We start from the raw sequence: 21,920 nt of genomic DNA on the forward strand, positions 1-21,920 counted from the left end.
ACACAACATTGTGGTTGACTTAAATGCCCTCTGAACAAGGGCAATTGGAGCTGGGCAATAAACACATTGCAGGCCTAGCCAGCAACACCCACATTATATGAACGAAAAGAAAAGCTGACAAATCAGCTTTAATATGCATTAAGAAATTTGGAGCTATACTTTCAAAAGGTGTACAAAGACCAGTCAGTCTGAGGACGAAGTTTAAAAATATCAGTGGTAGAAAATAACCAGACAAAGTAAACAAATCAGCTTCCAATACACAGTTTAATGCTGAGAGCAAGTCACCAAGTTTAGAACTGCAGTTATTACAAATCTCACCATAAACGTGTCTGATAATTTAGTACATGCCACACTTAGTCTGATGGAAGCACCATCTCTTGAAATGAGCAGATAACATGGCAATGGAGGATATATTCCATAATTTGGAATGCAGTAATAATGGTTTTAAAGTCTTAGCTCTTGCTACATTCTCTTTGCACAGAGCTTTCAGTTACTATTGCCCTTCACATTTTTAAAACGCTTATTTTGCAGTAACTACCTTGGGATGCAAACAAAGTTCAGATTAGTAGCAATAACAAATTGATTCCTTTATGACCTCTCATCCGCTTTTTTTATTAGCATCACTACCCAAATCAAAACGCATCATCTGACTCACTAACCTTATCAAAATAAAATGAAAGTACACTACAAACAATGTGATTTCTCTCTGCAAATGTAAATCAGAATTGCTGATCTGAACAAAAGCAACATATAAAACATTATATTTCGTATACAAATGCTGATAAGGAAGGTATCTCTACGTTATGCAAGAAAAAGCCAGTTCCAGCTCAGAATTGATGAAGAATGAGAAACTACTGTGTAGACTCCTGCTTACAGAAGTTTATATATCCAGTTTGCTGAAGAATGATTGGGAATGATCTGCAGAGATCAGTGGTAACTGTTTGTACAGGTGGCACCAAGTCATTTGAGTCAGCAATTCAAGCACAACCTCCAGTAGACCAGCTACGAAAAAGGCACCAGTGCTTGAATTGTTACTGCAGGAATATGATAAATCCAAGAGGCACTGGGGAAAACAACCAGTTTGTGTCTCAGAAGACAGCAGCATCACTTCTTTTATTGTATGGTTACACTATTATTGATCCAGCTCTGCGTAAATGCATCACAAAGCTGATATCTCTGGAACAATGAGAATTCATATTGTGTCACTGATGCTTCATTTGTTACTCCTCAGGCAATTTGGTTCAGCTTCATTTGGTTAATTTTGCTTTTTTTCCCCCCTAATCAATGACTGCAATTCGCTTACCAATATTCCCAATGGCATTAGATTAATTGTTTATAAAGCTTCACTAGATTAGATGGGCTATCATTTGATATAATCTCTGCATCGGTGCTAAAATCACTAATACTGTGGTGGTCAGACAACTTTCTCCTTTGTACATTTCCACTCATTGTTGCAAGTTGATTTAGGATTTACTGTGATTTCCTTTCTGCCCCTGATATCCAACAAGAAAATAAATAAAGATAATGTTGTCCATCTTCCATAAGCAGATGAAATGACTGTATTAAATGACACACTAAATTACAGACAGGGCTGGTAACTTATTAAACTAATGATCATTACCCATCACTCCCTATCCCTGTATCCACCCTTCTTGTGGGGAAATGGCTGCCCAAACTGACATTTGAAGGAGCTCCCTTCCATGACTCAGTGGTGCAGTGTGCTGGACCAATAATGAACACCAGAGAAGAAACTGCTCAGAATTGTGGCTCTGGACAATAGGTCCAAAATCATGGTCAATGTGAAACCTAATTATCTGGAAATAAAGATTTATTCAAATCTCGTTCACACTGCACTGAACTGTCTTCACCATTCCTGTGTAGAAATGCAGACCAACAAGGTACGCACTTAACCATCACTTGCAATATGTCTGTCAAATGTTTTCAAGACTAAACATGGGTGAGGACGCATTTCTCAGTTCTGGCTTGCTTGTGAATTTCTTTCCCATATTTTCTTCCTGTGGACACTCTGTAGACAGTAATCAATTGCCTGCTCTGCGTCCTGAATCCTGTGCAGAAATCTGATCCTATCCTGAGCCATCTGTAGCCACTGGCCCCTGCGAGCCTCCCGTGATGCGAAGGACCATGCTACCATCTTGTGAACTTCAACAAGAGGAGAAAATCTGAGCTGGAAAATATCAAAATTAAGGTAAAAATCATTACTTAAAATTTTAAAAGTTTCATGGTTCATTGAGCAATTGCATGACATATTCTGGTACACACAGAATTGTAGTCAATGCAATCAGTGTGGGAACACAGGAACAAGAGTAAGACATTTTGGCCATCAAGCCTGTTCCACAATTATGGCTCAATGCATCTTGACTCTTGGTTCTTCATCTCTCAAGGTGAGATCAAGGTACTGAGTTGCATGATCAGCCATGATCACAATGAATGGTGCAGCAGGCAAGAAGGGTGGAATGACCTTTTCCTGCTCTTATGTTTCAATGTTAATACACTGGTCTAACAAAGATTTGTCAGTTTATAAGTTTACAGTTAATTTATCTCAACAGCTTGGGGCAGCGTTCCATATTTCCTTAGTAGGAAAATACTGAAAAAAGTCCCACCCACAATTTGTATTTTTCAGAAGCACAATTTGGAAGATTAAAAAGTGCTGTATTAGCATAATGCTATCAACATCGAACACCAGTACGGGTGGGCGAAAGAAATAATTCAGTGATTGTTTATACCTTTCAGCCCTGCAGCAAATTAGGGATTTGTCATGATCCCATAATGTCCGTAAAGTGCTTATTACAAGTAAAGTGCTTATTACTAGATGTCAAGTTAAGGGCAAGACGAAACTCAGCTAAACAGACACCAAACCCTCAGCCCTGCACCCCCCAGCCATTATTTCCCATAGATGAATCTACAACTCTGTAAAAGGCTTGCATAAAGAATGGTCACCCATGTATGCAATACCCATAAATTGAAAAGCAGCATATGCAAGGGGAAAACATTTAAACAAAATACAGTGTTGCATGGTTTTGTAGTCACAAGATATGGTCAGAACATTCCATTTCATGGACTGGCAGTAAGTTTTTGACTCCTTCAGTATCAAGTCGGGATGAGGAAGAGTTTCAAAATTTAAAAATTACACTGAAGTAAATTCAAAAGGAAGTTAGTTGCTGGGTGCTGGCAGCATATAAATTCAGGCAGCTCAATCTCAACTATTACTGGAAGGAGCAGGGTTGGGGAATATTAGCAAAATCCCCTCGTCAGTTTACTTGTATTTATGGCTATTATATTTGAAAACACTTCAGAAATGTTTGTCACTTAAAAACCTGTGATGTCAAGACAATACAACCCTTCTGGTTTTGATTTGTGATGGATAACAATATGCTGTTTTGGCTACAAACAATACAAATCCTCAATTTGCCGCAGAGCTGAAAGGCAAGATTTTGTGCCCAAACAAACAAATAGAAAATGACACATTTATTAGCTGAATGTTACACTCAATGCAACAGAATTGCAGCAATATAAATCACCAAATGAAATGTCTCAAGTATTTAACACAGAAGTAATGCTGTGCATTATTATGGTTGTTATGCACCTGCCATTAATAACAAGGTGTGAATGAGTTGGTGTTCAGATCATTGGAGAGCACACCAGCTCTTTTGGAGTTCCATAGACACTTTCTTACTGTGAAAGATGCGAGAGAAAGTAAACAAAGTGACATTTAATAAATTATAGTGTATATAGAAAAGGGATTCAGAACTAGGAGACAGAGTCAAGATAGGTGGCAAAAGGCGTAGAGGGGACATGAGTATTTTAAAAAAAACAGAGGATAGTGGGCGTCTGGAATTCACTGTCCGAGTTGGTGGTGGAGGCAAAAACCCTAAATTCTTTAAAAAGTACTTGGATCTGCGCCTTAAGTGCTGTACGCTACAGGGAAATGGGCATCTGGGTGTCCTCAGACTGGCAAGGACAGAATGGCCCCCTTCCGTGCTGTAATGTTTGTAGTTCTATGGGTAGAAAATGTTAGTACAGTATCTTTATTTAAAGTGATTAAATACTGAGATACAGTAATGAACTATAAAAAAAGGAGAGAGAAAGTTTCAGGTTAAAATGTTTGTCTGTTAAAATAGCTAATCATAATCTGGAAGAAAATTAAGTCACTTGGACAAATGTAGATGCATTAAAAAGGAAAACCAGCACAGAACTGCCAAGGGAAAATCACATTTAGCTCACTTTTGTGTTTCTAAAATGAAGGTAACACCGTTGATTGGTGTAGATGAACTTCCAAAAGGTTTTGGCTAAAGTGCCACATAGCCTGTGGAATAACAAAGTGGCAATATGACATGACGTGGTGAGCAACAGGAAAGAGTGTAGTGCCGAATGTTTTTCGGACTGGAGAAAGGTATACAGTCAGTTTCTGCAGGGATTGGGAAGAAGAACACTGCTCTTCCTGATTCTATGTCAATGTTGGGGTGTGCAGAGCACTACGTATTTCAAACTTTCAGATGACAAATTTTGTGAACAGCACGGAGGACAGTGATAGACTTTAAGGGGGCGTTGGCAGATAAAATATATGGGAAAGAATACACTTACGAAGGGGGGGGGGGTTGCAGGAGCAGTAGGACGTGAGTTTCTGTGCACCAATTTGGGAAAGTGGCATGGCTGTTGAGAAAATGGTGTCCGAGGCAAATGGGATCCTGGATGTCATTAGTAAGGCATTAAGGACAAAAACGAGGATGGGGTGAACCTCTATAAAATATTGGTTTGGCCTCAACTCGAGTATTATGCCTAATTCAGGAAACCAAGATTTACAAGAATGCTTCCTGGGATGAGAAACTTCCATTACATGGATAGATTAAAGAGAGCTGGGGCTGTTCAACTTAGCAAAAAGAGCATCGAAAGATGATTTGATAGAGATGTTCGAAATCATGAGGAGTCTGGACAGAGTGGATAGGGATCATAGAATCCCTACATTGCAGAAGGCAGTTATTCAGCCCATCAAGCCTGCATGGACAGCTATTGCAACCCAGGCCCTATCCTCGTAATCCCATGTATTTACCCTGCTAATCCCCCTAAGGGACAATTTAGCATGGTCAATCCACCTAACCCACACATCATTGGACAGAGATAATCTGGTCCCGTTGGCCGAATAGTTGAGAACAATTCCAATTTAAGATAAAGGCATAAGAACCAAAGACAACACAAGGAAAATAATTTTACACAGCGGGTGGTTAGGACCAGGAATACATGGCCTGAGAATGTGGGAGACACAGAATCAACTATGCCTCTTAAAAATGGAATTGGACAATTATCCGAAGAGTCAAAAATGTCAACGCGATGGGAAAAGGCAGGAGTGAGGAAAGAGAAGAGTTTCTCTTGTGGAGAACCAGAACTTGCGTAATGGGCCACATGACCGCTTTCTATGCTGTAAGAAAAGCATTTAGAACACAAGCTGATGATAGAAATAGGCTGCTGCCTGATGCTTCCTCTGTAATATTCCCTCCATCCTCTCCAGATATAGAGGAACAAAGGTCCCTTAAACTGGTATCTGCAGAGCAGGATAGCTGGAAACAATGGGGTAATTAAAAGCAAGATAAGACACTTCAAAATGATAAAATACAGCAGATATTGGAAATTTTAAACAGAAAAATCTAGAACCACTCAGCAGCTCAGGCAGTATCTGCAAATGTTTCAGGTCAATGATCTTTTGTTAGAATTGAAGATGTTAGAGACAAACACTTAAGTATAGAGCCAGACAAAAAGCGGCAAGATGAGAACAAAAAAGATTTGTGATGGGGCTTAAAGTACGAGTGATCAAATCACAAAAAGTCAAGTCAAAAGTGTTAATAATGAAAGAGGAGAAACCAAACAGTTCTGACGAAAAAGCACCAATCTGAATTGTTAGCTCCGTTCCTCTCTTCACAGATGCTGTCCAACTTGCTGAACATTTTAATTCATATATTGCCTTTGTATAGAAACAAAAGATAGTCCCAGAAGAGGTGAAAATTGTTAGAACAGATTACAGAACTTCATTGCAGTGTTAATGTAAGCCTATTTGTGACAAATAAACAAACTTTAAAAATGAATTGGTGGTTGGGGCGGTGGGGAGGGGGGTGGTGGTGTAATGGGAATTACTGTGATGGCATACCTTTTTAACAACTGATTTTTCCACTTCCCTTTTCTCATCTTCATATTTTATGGATCTTGCTGATTTTCTCCATATACAGAATTTGATATTTTCCCCAGTGCAGAAATGTCGAAAATGTCTCTGTGATATTACTGGTTTCTGTAACATTGACAATTTTACTTTGGTCAAGTTTTTTCTTCCATTCTCGCATTCTCCCAAGCTCTGTTCAGTCAAATACACCATTGCTTTTTTTGTGGAAGAGCTGGCAAGGCAAGCTGTGAAGTTCAAAGGATTGTAAGCGTCTGCAGTGAAGAAAGAGTTCCAGAGAACTTCATTCAGTTCCTGATCACTCTCGTCATTAATTGAATCATCACTGCTGTACACAGTGTCAGAATCTTCCTCGGAGTCGTCCCACTCTTCATTATAACTGGAGTTGTAGTTGCCTCCAGTAGTCACCATCATGTTCCATTCTGTTGGAAATATCGAACTTTTTGGAATTATGCAATGATTGTTTAAATGATTAACAGATACACCATCATCACCTTCCCCGAAATGATCTTGTTTGGACCCGTTCAGATAATGCTGACTGCTGCTGTTCCCCTCAGGGCTCGGTTGAGTATTGTCTTCTGATGTAATTGGAGACTTACAGCATCCTGTGTGGTTAAAGTTGAATTTGATGAAATTCAACTGTGAATTAATTAGCTTGCCTTGCTGCATAGATCTGTACTGCAGACCACTTCTTTTAACAGTACTGGCCACTGTCCCAAATGAGGGGAATTTCAGCAATTCTTTGTCACTTCTTTTGACTTCATCCATCTGACTGCGACTTGATGGTGCCTCTTCTATAAACTGATGAAGTATTGCTCGACACAACTGAAGAACTGCAAAATATCAAGGTCAAGATCAGATTAAAGAATTGCATAAATTCTGCTCATCAAATATCAGATTTTGCTCATCAAAAAATAAGATGCACTAAGTGTTGATTTACATTTGGATGGGGAGGACTGATCATGTCCATAGCACCATATTGTAACTTCACCTTTTAGGTGAGTGGATTGAGTTGAGATCTGTAAATGATGCAAACGAGGATAATTGGGCAGTGTGATAAACATTAGTGAATGGTTGATATTTCTGTATGTCTTGATAATGACAGTGTATGTAGTGGACATGAGATTTTGTAGAACTACTCCATCACACGTGCAGCTTTATGACTGGCCATTCATGTCTGAACATTAGGCAGACTAATGTAGACCTCTTCGGTTTTCTTCTTACCGCTTTTCCAAAAATGCTGAGAAGGCGGTGAAAAGAAAATCAATTTCTTCACCCAGAAATGGGGCTTTTGCAAAAACATCAATTAGTTTGACACATCACAAGCATTCTCTCGTGCTTGGTACAATTGGGGTTGCATCATTCAATCTTGCCACCACCCTCTATTCCCAATTTTCACATTCCTAAAGTAAAAGTTTATTTATTAGTCACAAATAAGGCTTACATTAACACTACAATGAAGTTACTGTGAAATTCCCCTAGTCACCACAGTCCAGTGCCTGCTCTGGTCAATGCACCTAACCAGCATGTCTTTCAGAATGTGGGAGGAAACCTGAGCACCCGGAGGAAACCCACGCAGATGCAGGGAGAACGTGCAAACCCCATACAGACAGTGACCCAAGCCGGGAATTGAACCCGAGTCCCTGGCACTGTGAAACAACAGTGCTAACTACTGTGCTACTCCTTTGCGAAGTACATCAATTTGTGGTGGTCATCCATATATTTCAGTCCCCCATCTGTACCCCAACAAAATGGCCTTTCTAAACTATGTGTGCAAGTCTAGACAGTCAGTATCGGCAGGCTATCCAGCCATGGGCCATGCCAGATCCTGATATTACTCCTCATACAAAATCTATAACCATGTACTTTCCAACAGTATCACTTCCCCTCTCCCCCCCCCCCCCTGTCAATTATGGCTCTATTATATAACATTATGAATAAAAACAAGGCTAACATTCAAACGGATGATATCCAAATCATCATTTGTCACAACAAAATATTTTGCAAGTGAACAGATTGCCTGATTGTTTTTTAAAATTTCAGCACTACTGTCATGACTTGAGTTGAGGAAGCTTTAATTATTCACTTCAAATGCTTCTTTGGATCAAGCTGTTGTTAATACTATATGCTTAAACAATGGAGAACAAAACAAAATCCCCACAGATATAATACATATTCACACATGAACGACCAGTCATACAGCTGTACTTGTGTGATGGAGTATTTCTACAAAATCTCATGTCCACTACATACATTGTCATTATCAAGACATACAGAAATATTAACCGTTCACTAATGTTTATCGCATTGCCCAATTATCCTCGTTTGCATCATTTACAGATCTCAACTCAATCCATTCTCCTAAAAGGCGATGCTACAATATGGTGCTTTGGACATGATCAGTCCTCGAATTATTTGTCCACATGCCGACAGACTTCATATGTCTGCCTGGACACAAAAGGTCACAGAATATGCAACCATTCAGAGATTTAGAACTGACCTCAATGTCTGAATGGACATATTAAACAGCAAAATCTACTGGATACTGATTGGAAGTAGGTATCCAGGCTTATTTCAAGATTCTCCCACCCCCAAAACTCCCTTCTCTAACCCAAGCATGTCCCTCCAAAAACCACTCTTGGTGACATTAAGAAATTCAGACAACATTAATGGCCTGGATTCAGCAGTAAAAAACCCACCAGATGGGTTTCTGGGTCACTAATGCTCTTTAGAAAAGGAAATCTGCCATCCTTACTGGATATATATTCAGGTTAACTTAACTAGACCACTTAATTAGTTTAAAAACTAAAATTTTAGTTGATTAACTGCATCAACTTTAAATAAATACAGGCAAGGTTTAATAGGGGTGGCAGCCACTGGCAGGGCAAGTGTTTTGCTTTATTTGCACTATGTGGGTATTTATGGAAAATACTGTAATCCTGATTAACCACATCTGCAGTACGTATTCGCATCTCAGGGGATTTCTGCTCAGAGCTTTTTCAGCTCAGAGTCAGAACCATTGTATCCCCTCCAGTTTGATTCTAAGCCCATATTAAAAAAAATCAGCTTTTCTCCAATCTATTAACTTGTTTTTTTGTCATACTTATATAGTGGGGTTACATTTGCAGGGGCAGAAGAAGGGCGAGAGAAAACAGAGAACTAAAGTATTTGTACAGTTCAGAGCTTACCCAAGTAAAAGTATATTTGCCTTAGAGGGAGAGCAAAAAAGGCTCACGAGGATGAGGGAATTGTTTATTAACAAAGATTAATTGGACATTATCTATATTCCCTGAAGTGTAAAAGAATGAGAGATGATCCCATTGAAACATAACATTTTTAAAGGGGCTTGACATGATAGATGCTGGGAGATTGTTTCCCCTTGTCGGAGGAGCATAGAACTCGGGGCTCTGGCCTCATAGGGAGTTATCCATTTAGGACTGGGATGAGAAGAAAAGTTGAAGAGCTTCACTTGAGCTGTGGATGCTCAGTCAATTAATATATTTAAGCTAGAGATAGTATTTTGGGTACAAAGGCAATGAAGGGACATGGGGGTAGTACAGCAAAGAGTTACAAGAACATGGCTGATCTTCTTGAATGGCACAGTAGTTTGGGGGAGGGGGGCGCATTAATATGAGCTACAATACTCCTGCTTTTATTGCTGATGTTATGATGCAATAGCAGATAATTAAACCATTAATTTTCATGTTTGTTCACACTAGTCAAAAGGAAAAAAAGAAAACATATGATAGATCTAGGCACATAAAAACTGACAAAGCCCTCGAGTACAGTGAAAGTCGGAAGGAACTTAAACGTGGAATTAGGAGGGCTAAAAGGGGCCATGAAATGTCTTTAGCAAACAGGGTCAAGAAGAATTCCAATGCTTTTTATGCAGATATTAGGAACAAGAGGGTCGCAAGAGAAAGAGTAGGACAAGGACAATGGAGGGAAGTTATGTGTGGAACCACAGAAAGTGGGTGAAATCCTTACTGAGTACTTTGTATTGGTATTCACCAAGGAGAAGGACATGACATGGAGGTCAGGGATAGGTGTGTGAACGGCAGATGGAGGTGTGCGAATGGCTGGTGGAGTTTAATCCGGACAAATGTGAAGTGATGCATTTTGGAGGATCAAATTTAGGTGTGAATTATACTGTAAATGGCAGAACGCTTAGGAACATTAACATAAAATTAGGCATTGAACAGATATTTTGTGTCGGTCTTCACAGTGGAAGACACAAATAACATGCCAAAAATTGATGACAGGAAGGCTATGGCAGGTGAGAACCTAGAAACTATTATCACGAAAGAGGTAGTGTTGGGCAAGTTAATGGGGCTAAAGGTAGACAAGTCTCCTGGTCCTGATGGATTGCATCCCAGGGTACTAAAAGAGATGGCGGGAGAAATAGCAAATGCATCAGTGGTAATTTGCCAAAATTCGCTAGACTCTGGGGTGGTTCCTGCAGATTGGAAAACAGCAAATATGACACTACTGTTTTAAAAAGGAGGTAGACAAAAGGCAGGTAACCATAGGCTGGTTAGCTTAACTTCTGTAGTAGGGAAAATGTTTGAATCTATCAAGGAAGAAATAGCGAGACATCTGGATATAAATTGTCCCATTGGTAAGACGCAGCATGGGTTCATGAAGGGCAGGTCATGTTTGACTATTTGGTGGAATTCTTTGAGAACATTACATGTGCAGTGGACAATGGGGAACCTGTGGATGTGGTGTATCTGGATTTCCAGAAGGCATTTGACAAGGTGCAGCACCAAAGACTGCTACACAAGATAAAGGTGCACGGTGTTACGGGTAATATATCAGCATGGATAGAGGATTGGTTAACTAACAGAAAGCAAAGAGTGGGGGTAAATGGGTGTTTTTCTGGTTGGCGATCAGTGACTAGTGGTGTGCCTCAGGGATCAGTGTTGGGACCGCAATTGTTTACGATTTACATAGATGATTTGGAGTTGGGGACCAAGTGTAGTGTGTCAAAATTCACAGATGACACTAAGATGGGTGGAAGAGCAAAGTGTGCAGAGGACGCTGAAAGTCTGCAAAGGGATATAGATAATCTAAGTGAGTGGGCAAGGGTCTGGCAGATGGAGTACAATGTTGGTAAATGTAGGTCATCCATTTTGGTAGGAACAGCAGCAAAATAGACTATTATTTAAATGGTAAAAAATTGCTGCATGCTGCTGTGCAGAAGGACCTGGGTGTCCTTGTGCAGGAATCTCAAGGAGTTGGTTTGCAGGTGCAGCAGGTAATTAAGAAGGCAAATGGAATTTTGTCCTTCATTGTTAGAGGGATGGAGTTTAAAAACAGCCAGGTTATGTTGCAGCTGTCTAAGGTGCTGGTGAGACCACACCTGGAGTACTGTGTACAGTTTTGGTCTCCTTACTTGAGAAAGGATATACTGGCACTGGAGAGGGTGCAGAGGAGATTCACTAGGTTGATTCCGGAGTTGAGAGGGTTGGCTCATGAGGAGAGACTGAGTAGACTGGGGCTATACTCATTGGAATTCAGAAGAATGAGGGGAGATCTTATAGAAACATAAGATTATGAAGGGAATCGATAAGATAAAAGCAGGGAAATTGTTTCCATTGGCAGGTGAAACTAGAACTAGGGGGCATAGCCTCAAAATAAGGGGAAGCAGATTTAGGACTGAGTTGAGGAGGAACTTCTTCACACAAAGGGTTGTGAATCTGTGGAATTCCCTGCCCAGTGAAGCAGTTGAGGCTAAGTCACTGAATGTTTTTAAGGCAAGGATAGATAAATTTTTGAACAGTAAAGGAATTAAGGGTTATGGTGAGCAGGCAGGTAAGTGGAGCTGAGTCCACAAAAAGATCAGCCATGATCTTATTGAATGGCGGAGCAGGCTCGAGGGGCCAGATGGCCTACTCCTGTTCCTCATTCTTATGTTCTTATAAAGAATGATGCGGACATGCAGGTCCACAGTTCCCCAAAAGTGGCAACACAGGTGGCACATGGCATGCTTACCTTTAATCAGTCAGTGCATCGAGTCCTGGGGTTGGGAAATCATGTTGCAGCTATACAAAACCTTGGTTAGGCCGCATTTGGAGTATTGCGTGCAGTTCAGAGTCACCACATTATCAGATGGATGTAGAAACTTTGGAAAGGAGTGCAAAGAAGGTTCACCAGAATGTTGCCTGGTCTCAAGGGTGTTGGCTATGAGGAAAGGTTGAATAAACTAGGATTGTTTTCACTGGACAGACAGAGACTGAGGGGAGACCTGATAGAGGTCTACAAAATCATGAGAGGCATAGACAGGGTGGATAGTCAGAGGCTTTTTCTAAGGGTGGAAGTATCAATTAGAAGGGGGCACAGGTTTAAGGGGAGAGGGGGAAAGTTTAAGGGAGATGTGCAGGAGAGGTTTTTCATGTAGAGAGTGTTGGGTGCCTGGAATGTGCTGTCAGAGTTGTGGTTGAGGCAGGCACATTAGCAACATTTAAGAGGCATCTGGATGGGTATATGAATAGGGAGGGAATAGAGGGATACAGACCCCGAGTTTTTAAGTTAGGGCATCATAATCAGCACAGACTTGGAGGGCCAAAGGGTCTGTTCCTGTGCTGTACTTTTCTTTGGTCATTGTTCTTTATCCAACTGCCCTCTGGAATTGTACAAAGATACTGTACAAAGAGTATAAAAAGTGCAAGAAGCTACTTAAGAGGGAAATCAGGAGGGCCAAAAGAAGACATGAGGCTGCTTTGGCAGACAGAGTGAAGGAAAATCCAAAGAGATTCTATTGGTATGTTAGGAGCAAAAGGATAGTGAGGGATAAAATTGGTCCTCTTGAAGACCAGAGTGGTAGACTGTGCATGGATCCAAAAGAGATGAGGGAAATACTAAATGGTTTTTTTGCATCCGTATTTACTGAGGAAACGGGCATGGAGTCTACAGAAATAGGGCAAATAGGTAGGGAGGTCATGGAACCTTTACAGATTAAAGGGGAGGAGGCGCTTGCTGTCTTGAGGCAAATCAGAGTGGATAAATCCCCAGGACCAGACAGGGTATTCCCGCGGACCTTGAGGGAAGCTAGTGATGAACTTGCAGGGGCCCTGGCAGACATATTTAAAATGTCAGTATTCATGGGGGGAGGTGCCGGATGATGGCTCATGTTGTTCCATTGTTTAAAAAAGGTTCCAAAAGAAATCCGGGAAATTATAGGCCAGTAAGTTTGACATTGGTGGAGGGCAAGTTATTGGAAGGGTGATAAGGGATAGGATCTACAAATATTTGGATAGACAGGGACTTATTAGGGAGAGTCAACATGGCTTTGTGCGTGGTAGGTCATGTTTGACCAATCTAGAGTTTTTCGAGAAGGTTACCAGGAAAGTGGATGAAGGGAAGGCGGTGGATGTTGTCTACCTGGATTTCAGCAAGGCCTTTGATAAGGTCCCTCATATGAGGTTAGTTCAGAAGGTTCAGTCGCTGGGTATATATGGGGCGGTAGTAAATTGGATTAGACACTGGCTCAATGGAAGAAGCCAGAGAGTGGTTGTGGAGGATTGCTTCTCTGAGTGGAGGCCTGTAACTAGTGGTGTGCCGCAGGGATCGGTGTTGGGTCCATTGTTGTTTGTCATCTATATCAATGACCTGGATGATAATGTGGTAAATTGGATCAGCAAGTTTGCTGATGATACCAAGATTGGAGGTGTAGTGGACAGTGAGGAAGGTTTTCAAAGCTTGCAGAGGGATTTGGACCAACTAGAAAAATGGGCTGAAAAATGGCAAATGGAATTTAACGCACTCAAGTGTGAGGTATTGCACTTTGGAAGGACAAACCAAAGTAGAACGTACAGGGTAAATGGTAGGACTCTGAAGAGTGCAGTTGAACAGAGGGATCTGGGAATACAGGTACAGAATTCCCTAAAAGTAACGTCACAGGTGGATACGGTCGTAAAGAGTGCCTTTGGTACATTGGCCTTTATAAATCGGAGTATCGAGTATAAAAGTTGGAGTGTTATGGTAAGGTTATATAAGACATTGGTGAGGTCAAATTTAGAGTATTGTGTACAGTTTTGGTCACCTAGTTACAGGAAGGATGTAAATAAGGTTGAAAGAATGCAGAGAAGGTTCACAAGGATGTTGCCGGGACTTGAGAAGCTGAGTTACAGAGAGAGAGATTGAATAGGTTGGGACTTTAATCCCTGGAGCGTAGAAGAATGAGGGGAGATTTGATAGAGGTGTATAAGATTTTGATGGGTATTGATAGAGTGAATGCAAGCAGGCTTTTTCCGCTGAGGCTAGGGGAGAAAAAAACTAGGAGGGCATGGGTTAAGGGTGAAAGGAGAAAAGTTTAAAGGGAATATTAGGGGGGGCTTCTTCACGCAGAGAGTGGTGGGAGTGTGGAATGAGCTACTGGATAAAGAGGTAAATGCGGGGTCACTTTTAACATTTAAGAAAAACTTGGACGGGTTCATGGATGAGAGGGGTGCGGAGGGATATGGTCCAAGTGCAGGTCAGTGGGACTAGGCAAAAAATGGTTCGGCACAGACAAGAAGGGCCAAAAGGCCTGTTTCTGAGCTGTAATTTTCTATGGTTCTATATCCATGTCGAAACTTGGTACCCTCCGTGGGATCAAACTCACCGACTGACAAGTGCATTATGAGCTCTAACTTTGGAAGTTTAAGCTACTTGCAATTTCATTTCAATGGCTCTGGAGATCTCGTCCTGCAGATTGACCACTCATGACAGCAATGAAAGTTATATTTAGGAATTGTGCCAGGGGAAAATAAATACTTCATGTGTCCCCCAAGATGCTACAAGCTACTGTTATGGTGGAGGTCAGAAACTTCAAAGTGTTTTATGGAGCCCACCTGAATTATAAGTTGAATTTGGCTTGGATAAACATGATATTTTTCACCTCAGGTATGATTCAAATGACCCACGAGGGAGCTTTTATCAAACAAAGTTTATTTAATATAGCTAACAACTCTAGTAAGAATATTAGCAAAGATTTATCAATTACAAACAAAGCAACTACAATAATGTATAACCTTTAACAAATATATCTAAGATGTTCCAATCAAATCAATCCTATGAACAAAACCCTTCCACAGGTTTAACACAGCCAAGACTAATGCTCACGGGATACTGGAATGGAGTCATTTGGATGAATGCTGCAGTTCTCCTGATACACTCGGAACAGTTTCAAGTCAGGACAGCTTCCCAGAACACCAGGGAGAGACTGGTCAAGCCACCAACAGCAGATTTTCTACCCCAGGAAGGCTTTCCGCTAGCCAGCAGAATTTCCCAATACCAGGAGAGAGAGAGAGAGAGAGAGACTTCATTCCAACTTGATGTCCCTTCTAAAAACTAAAACCTGCAGCTCAGAACTGAAAAAGCTCCCGTCACCTTACTGCAAACAGTCTTCCTCCTGACAATGCAGCATCATATAACTACTTCCCAAAGTAAAAATAAACAAACCCCAATTAAACCACTGATGGAGCAATAAAAGTGTTCCTAGTAGGCAGCCCAACAACAATGTCATCAGCCAGGGTTGTAAGCTACAAAGAACATTGTTTTTTTAAAGAACAACAGTACACTAATGTCACAACTGGGATTTTACATATTTCTCCTTTCAAAAAAAAACTGACCTAGATTAGCAGACAGGATGCTGCAACCCACATGAATCTAGAAGCAGGCAGTACAGGAAGTGGGCAGATCACCCTAATTCCCCTTTTACCAGGCATGGGGGGAGCAATTGAAATGAGCAATCAAAATTTTAAATAGATAATTGCAAAAAGGCACATTACACTACATTAATAATGGGCATTCTGGACCTGAGATTCCAGTTCTGTAGATGGGTCAAATTGACTTAAAATGTTTCTCTCCCCACAGCTGCTGCCAGACCTGCTGGGTTTATCCAACATTTTCGGTTTCTTATTCCAGAATACTTGTCTGACTTTGGGTAAGGGGATTTGAGAAAAACCTTTTCACTCACATGGTGGCAGGAATCTGGAATGCATTGCCTGGGAAGGTAGTGAGGGTCGGAAATCTTACAACTTGTAAAAAATATTTGCTTGAAATATAACATCAAGGATATGGGACAAGTGCAGGAAAATGGGATTAGTGGGCCTTTAATGGTAGTTATTGTCCCTGCAGAATCGATGGGCCGAAGGGCGGCACGGTAGCACAGTGGTTAGCACTGCTGCTTCACAGCTCCAGGGACCTGGGTTCAATTCCCGGCTTGGGTCACTGTCTGTGTGGAGTTTGCACATTCTCCTCGTGTCTGCGTGGGTTTCCTCCAGGTGCTCCGGTTTCCTCCCACAGTCCAAAGATGTGCGGGTTAGGTTGATTGGCTATGCTAAAATTGCCCCTTAGTGTCTTGAGATGCGTAGGTTAGAGGGATTAGCGGGTAAATATGTAGGGATATGGGGGTAGGGCCTGGGTGGGATTGTGGTCGGTGTAGACTCGATGGGCCGAATGGCCTCTTTCTACACTGTAGGGTTTCTATGATTTCTAAGGACCTTTGTGTTGCATTACTCTATGACTATGAGTCTCTATGAGAAACATCAAGTTTCTACAAAGATGCAAGAAAGCAGACAAGATACCAAAAGGACTACAGATCACAAACCCACTCAGGTCAACCTATAACACAGACTACGCTGAGAGACTTTGCAGTCACACCTCTCTCACACTCCTCAACCACCTCATACACCAGCTCTACAGCAAACGCCGCATCCTGGAAACCAAGATAGAGTCCATATTCTCAACTTGCACTCGGGATGCAGACCAGCAGACGAGACAAAGGAACTACGCCATCTACATGCACACCAAGAACATGAAACTTGAGAAACTCTGCATCACCACCAGCAGCAACCAAGCCTCCCCCGGTACCACAGTAGAAAACAGTACCACTGCAGGGAAGTCCATTGTCAACTTGTTGGACTATACAGTTCAACCAGATGAAATCGAAGTTCTCAGCTGAAGGCTCAATTTCTGCCCCACCACCAAAATAAACCCCATCAGTCTCGCAGCAGACACAGAGGAAATCAGGCGAATGAGGCTGCGAGAGTTCTTCCACAAACTGCAAGAGGCCAACAGCAAACACAATGAGACAGCCAATGAACTGGAACTGCCGACAGAGAGATCCGCGGTGCAGCAACCGAAGAGGAAAGAGTCGAATTGGACTCCTGCGGAAGGCCGCTGCCCTCAACTTGACATGTATGCCCAATCCATCAGGAGGGCACCAGATTCACCAACCGCACTCACAAGACAGCCGCGAACATCACCCAAGCACAACGCAACACCATCCGCGCTCTCAAGACCAACCGCAACATTGTCATCAAACCAGCAGACAAAGGAGGGGCCATTGTCATACTGAACAGAATGGATTACTACAAAGAAGTGTAACGACAACTGAACAACAAGGAACACTACAGACAGTTACCCACAGATCCGACCAAAGAACACATCCATCAACTCAGACTGATCAAGACCTTTGATCCGGTGACCCTCGGTGCTCTCATCCCACGTACTCCCCGCGTTGGAGATCTCCACTGCCTCCCAAAGATACACAAGGCCAACACAACAGGCCGTCCCATTGTATCGGGCAATGGGACCCTGTGCGAGAACTTCTCCGGCTACGTCGAGGGCATCCTGAAACCCATTGTACAAAGAACCCCCAGCTTTTGTCGCGACACTACGGACTTCCTACAGAAACTCAACACACATGGAGCAGTTGAACCAAGAGCAATCCTCGTCACAATGGATGTCTCGGCACTCTACACCAGCATCCCCCACGATGATGGCATTGCTGCAACTGCCTCAGTACTCAACGCCAACAACTGCCAGTTTCCAGATGCAATTTTACAACTCACCCGCTTCATCCTGGACCACAATGTCTTCACCTTCAACAACCAGTTCTTCATCCAGATACATGGAACAGCCATGGGGACCAAATTCGCACCTCAATATGCCAACATCTTCATGCGCAGGTTCGAACAAGACCTCTTCACCACACAAGACCTTCAACCGATGCTATACACTAGATACATCGATGACATTTTCTTCCTTTGGACTCATGGTGAACAATCACTGAAACAACTATATGATGACATCAACAAGTTCCATCCCATCATCAGAGTCACCATGGACTACTCTCCGGAATGGATTGCATTCTTGGACATACGCATCTCCATTAAGGACGGTCACCTCAGCACTTCACTGTACCGCAAGCCCACGGATAACCTCATGATGCTCCACTTCTCCAGCTTCCACCCTAAACACGTTAAAGAAGTCATCCCCTACGGACAAGCCCTAGGTATACTCAGGTTCTGCTCAGGTGAGGAGGATCGCAACAGACACCTCCAGACGCTGAAAGATGCCCTCATAAGAACAGGATATGGCGCTCGACTCATCGATCGACAGTTCCGATGTGCCACAGCAAAAAACCACACCGACCTCCTCAGAAGACCAACACAGGACACGCCGGACAGAGTACCCTTCGCCATCCAGTACTTCCCCAGAGCAGCGAGGCTACGACATCTTCTCTGGAACCTTCAACATGCCATTGATGAAGACGAACATCTTGCCAAGGCCATCCTCACACCCCCACTTCTTGCCTTCAAACAACCGCACAACCTCAAACAGACCATTGTCTGCAGCAAACTACCCAGCCTTCAGGAGAACAGTGACCATGACACCACACAACCCTGCCACAGCAACCCCTGCAAGGTGTGCCAGATCATCGACACGGATGCCATCATCTCACGTGACAACACCATCCACCAGGTACACGGTACATTTACTTGCAATTTGGCCAACGTTGTCTACCTGATACGCTGCAGGAAAGGATGTCCCGAGGCATGGTACATTGGGGAGACCATGCAGACGCTACGACAACGGATGAATGAACACCGCTCGACAATCACCAGGCAAGAGTGTTCTCTTCCTGTTGGGGAACACTTCAGCAGTCATGGGCATTCGGCCTCTGATCTTCAGGTAAATGTACTCCAAGGCGGCCTTCACAACACACAACAGCGCAGAATCGCTGAGTAGAGACTGATAGCCAAGTTCCGCACACATAAGGACAGCCTCAACCGGGATCTTGGGTTCATGTCACACTATCTGTAACCCCCAGATTACAAAATCTCACTAACTGGCCTGGCTGGAGACAATACACATCTCTTTAACCTGTGCTTAACCCTCTCTCCACTCACATTGTCTGTACCTTTAAGACTTGATTACCTGTAAAGACTCACATTCCAACCATTTTGCAAATTAAGTTTGTGTCTTTATAAGCCCTGTTTGTGAACTGAAATCCCACTCACCTGATGAAGAAGCAGCGCTAGTGGCTTGTGCTACCAAATAAACCTGTTGGACTTTAACCTGGTGTTGCGAGACTTCTTACTGTGCTTACCCCAGTCCAACGCCGGCATCTCCACATTATGAGTCTATGACTCAGCCTCGTTGTACTGGCCTCTCCTCACCAGGGGTTGTGTGCAGCACACCAAGGTCGAGCAGCAAGTTAGAAAAGCCTCAACAGTCTATCAGTTCTAACGGAACAGAAAGTTTCACCGGCCCAACGACCCAAAAGGTGCTTTAGGAAAACAGAAATGTTACATTACCGTCTAAAACTGGTCCCAGTCCCCTGCAACAACGCGCTCGCTGACCCACATTACTGCCCTCCTTACCTATGTGAAATTTGATCGATAGTCCAAGGAACTCCTTGAACTGTGTCATCAGAGTAACTCCGAAGTCCCATAACACAGAGAGTGGATCGAGGAGGCTCATCATGAAGGCGGTGCAGTCTTTAGTGTAAATGTGCTTTCCCAGAACCATGTGAGACAGCAGCCAAGCGGCAATGTGGTTAAACAAACGTAAAATAACACGGCACACTCTATTTTCACACAAAAAAATAATCGAGAACGCTTCTCACGCAGCGGTTTAATATCCAATCCTATTTAATCCCTATTAGTGAGAGTCCTGTCTGACCGGTTTTCAAAACTAGCAATGCTGATAAGTGGGCGGCGGAATGAGATTCAAACCGGAGCTTCCTCCCCCATTAAATTGAAACAGCTATAAACAGCGTGGATTCCGAGATTCGAGCGATATTTCCAAAACGTCACAGGAAACTCCCACCCATACTCCCCCGAAATTACGTCTGTGCAACCCCAAGAATGAGTCACTCGCGCACACACACTGCTGTCCCCGAGTTAAAGAAGAAAGATAACAAATGAGCTAGTAGAAAATTAGAGCTCACTCCGCTATCCAATCGCATCACCACTGATCCTTTATTAACTCCACCGTCCTGTCTTATCCTCGAATTCCTTAGTAGCCATACCTCCGGGGTACAGAAAGAATTGTAACGTGGGAGATTGAGTTCAATTGATGTCTGACCTACGATTCAAGTTCCCCAAGATAAAAAGGGAAAATGCTGAAAATCTCAGTAGGTCTTACAGCACCTGTGGGGAACAGAGCTCAGACGGAGATTATCCAGACTTGAAACGTTGACTCAATTCTCTCTCCACTCACCCCTGATGAGTGAGCAGCGCTCCGAAAGTTTGTGATTCCAAATAAACCTGTTGGACTTTAACTTCGTGAGACTTCTTACTGTGCCCACCCCAGTCCAACACCGGCATCTCCACATGTCAGACCTGCTGAGATTTTCTGTTTTTGATTAGTTATCCAGCTAGATTCCTCCTCCCACCCAATTGATCAGCTGAGATCATAACCAATCAAAACGACCTCAGAATATTTTGCAATTGTAACTTCACAACGAGAGACTATATAAAGGGGAAACAATACACTTGTGTTTAACATTCTTGGCAAAAAGACACCCCTTGGAAGAAAAGAAAAACCTGGATTAAGTTTGATCCAACCAAATTGTGGTCAAGAGGGATTAGATATGCCAAGCGTAAATGCGAAACTGGATTGACCAGCTCAGAGGGCCCAAGAAAGGATAATACTGGAATACCAGATCTGTACGCAGTGGGAAATTTCTATTGGATGACAAGCAAAAAGCTTAAGCTCTCAGATCGCAGTTCCAGAGCATCTTGAAAGAAGGAATCAGAGTAACTATATGAATTTTCTGCAATCTTCTCAAAGTTAGAATTACAACAAAACATGGTGCAAAACTCCTTTATAACATTGATCCACTTAAAGCTAGAGAATTACCCGTCATATCTTCCATTTGCCGATTCTGCAAACTAACTTATTTTCCAACATTGGGCAGCTAATTTTGTTACAATTACTCACACGAGTTACAATCCCAGTTGGTATTATAACTGGACAGGAAGATCCCAGAGTGGCTCAAAAGACCTGGACTTATTTCATTAGAAAACCTGGAGAACGTCATAGGACCACTAATTAATTCTAACAAGAAAAAAAGCAATAAACATGTAAAGTTTGATCATAATATAATACTCCTCGCTGGATGTCACAATTATACAGGTTACAAAGTATATGTCAAGCTATAATGGTCTCAATAACAGTCCCTTTAAACAGACTACTTGTGGTGAGACACCTTCCACTCCAAACCCAAGTGAATTTCTTCTCAAATTCCTCCAGGTGTCTCTTATACCATGACCCACCTTGTCTCGTCGAACTCTGGCTTCCACACCAAGTGATTTTAAATTCTGCCCTCAAATCTTCTTTTAAACAATGCTTTCCCTCAACTTTTTATATATTTTTTAAAAAATTCATTCCAGGATTTCCAAACTATTCTTTCAAAGCTTCCACTCCACTTTTAACAAGGAATCCAGCATCCAGGTTT

At 42.3% G+C, this 21,920-nt stretch overlaps 1 protein-coding gene across 1 annotated transcript; it reads right to left on the reverse strand.

The window, feature by feature from the left end:
- Positions 1-246: 246 nt before the first annotated feature.
- LOC144498897 (uncharacterized) lies at positions 247-20,721 on the reverse strand. The gene is made up of 3 exons (XM_078220759.1): positions 20,611-20,721; positions 6,158-7,017; positions 247-2,185 (listed from the first exon to the last, which is right to left on the reverse strand). Exons 2-3 carry the CDS (start codon positions 6,950-6,952, stop codon positions 1,973-1,975), a joined length of 1,008 nt encoding a protein of 335 aa, XP_078076885.1. The 5' UTR covers positions 6,953-7,017; positions 20,611-20,721; the 3' UTR covers positions 247-1,972.
- Between the last annotated feature and the right edge of the window lie 1,199 nt (positions 20,722-21,920).

Source organism: Mustelus asterias, chromosome 9 (assembly GCF_964213995.1).
Source record: "Mustelus asterias chromosome 9, sMusAst1.hap1.1, whole genome shotgun sequence".
In the NCBI taxonomy this organism is placed as follows: domain Eukaryota; kingdom Metazoa; phylum Chordata; class Chondrichthyes; order Carcharhiniformes; family Triakidae; genus Mustelus; species Mustelus asterias.

Coding starts and splice junctions, on each gene's coding strand:
- LOC144498897 (XM_078220759.1), bottom strand. CDS start 6,952: ATGGATGAAGTCAAAAGAAGTGACAAAGAATTGCTGAAATTCCCCTCA. Junction 2,186..6,157: donor AAAAATCAGTTGTTAAAAAG/GTATGCCATCAC, acceptor GATATTTTCCAG/CTCAGATTTTCTCCTCTTGT.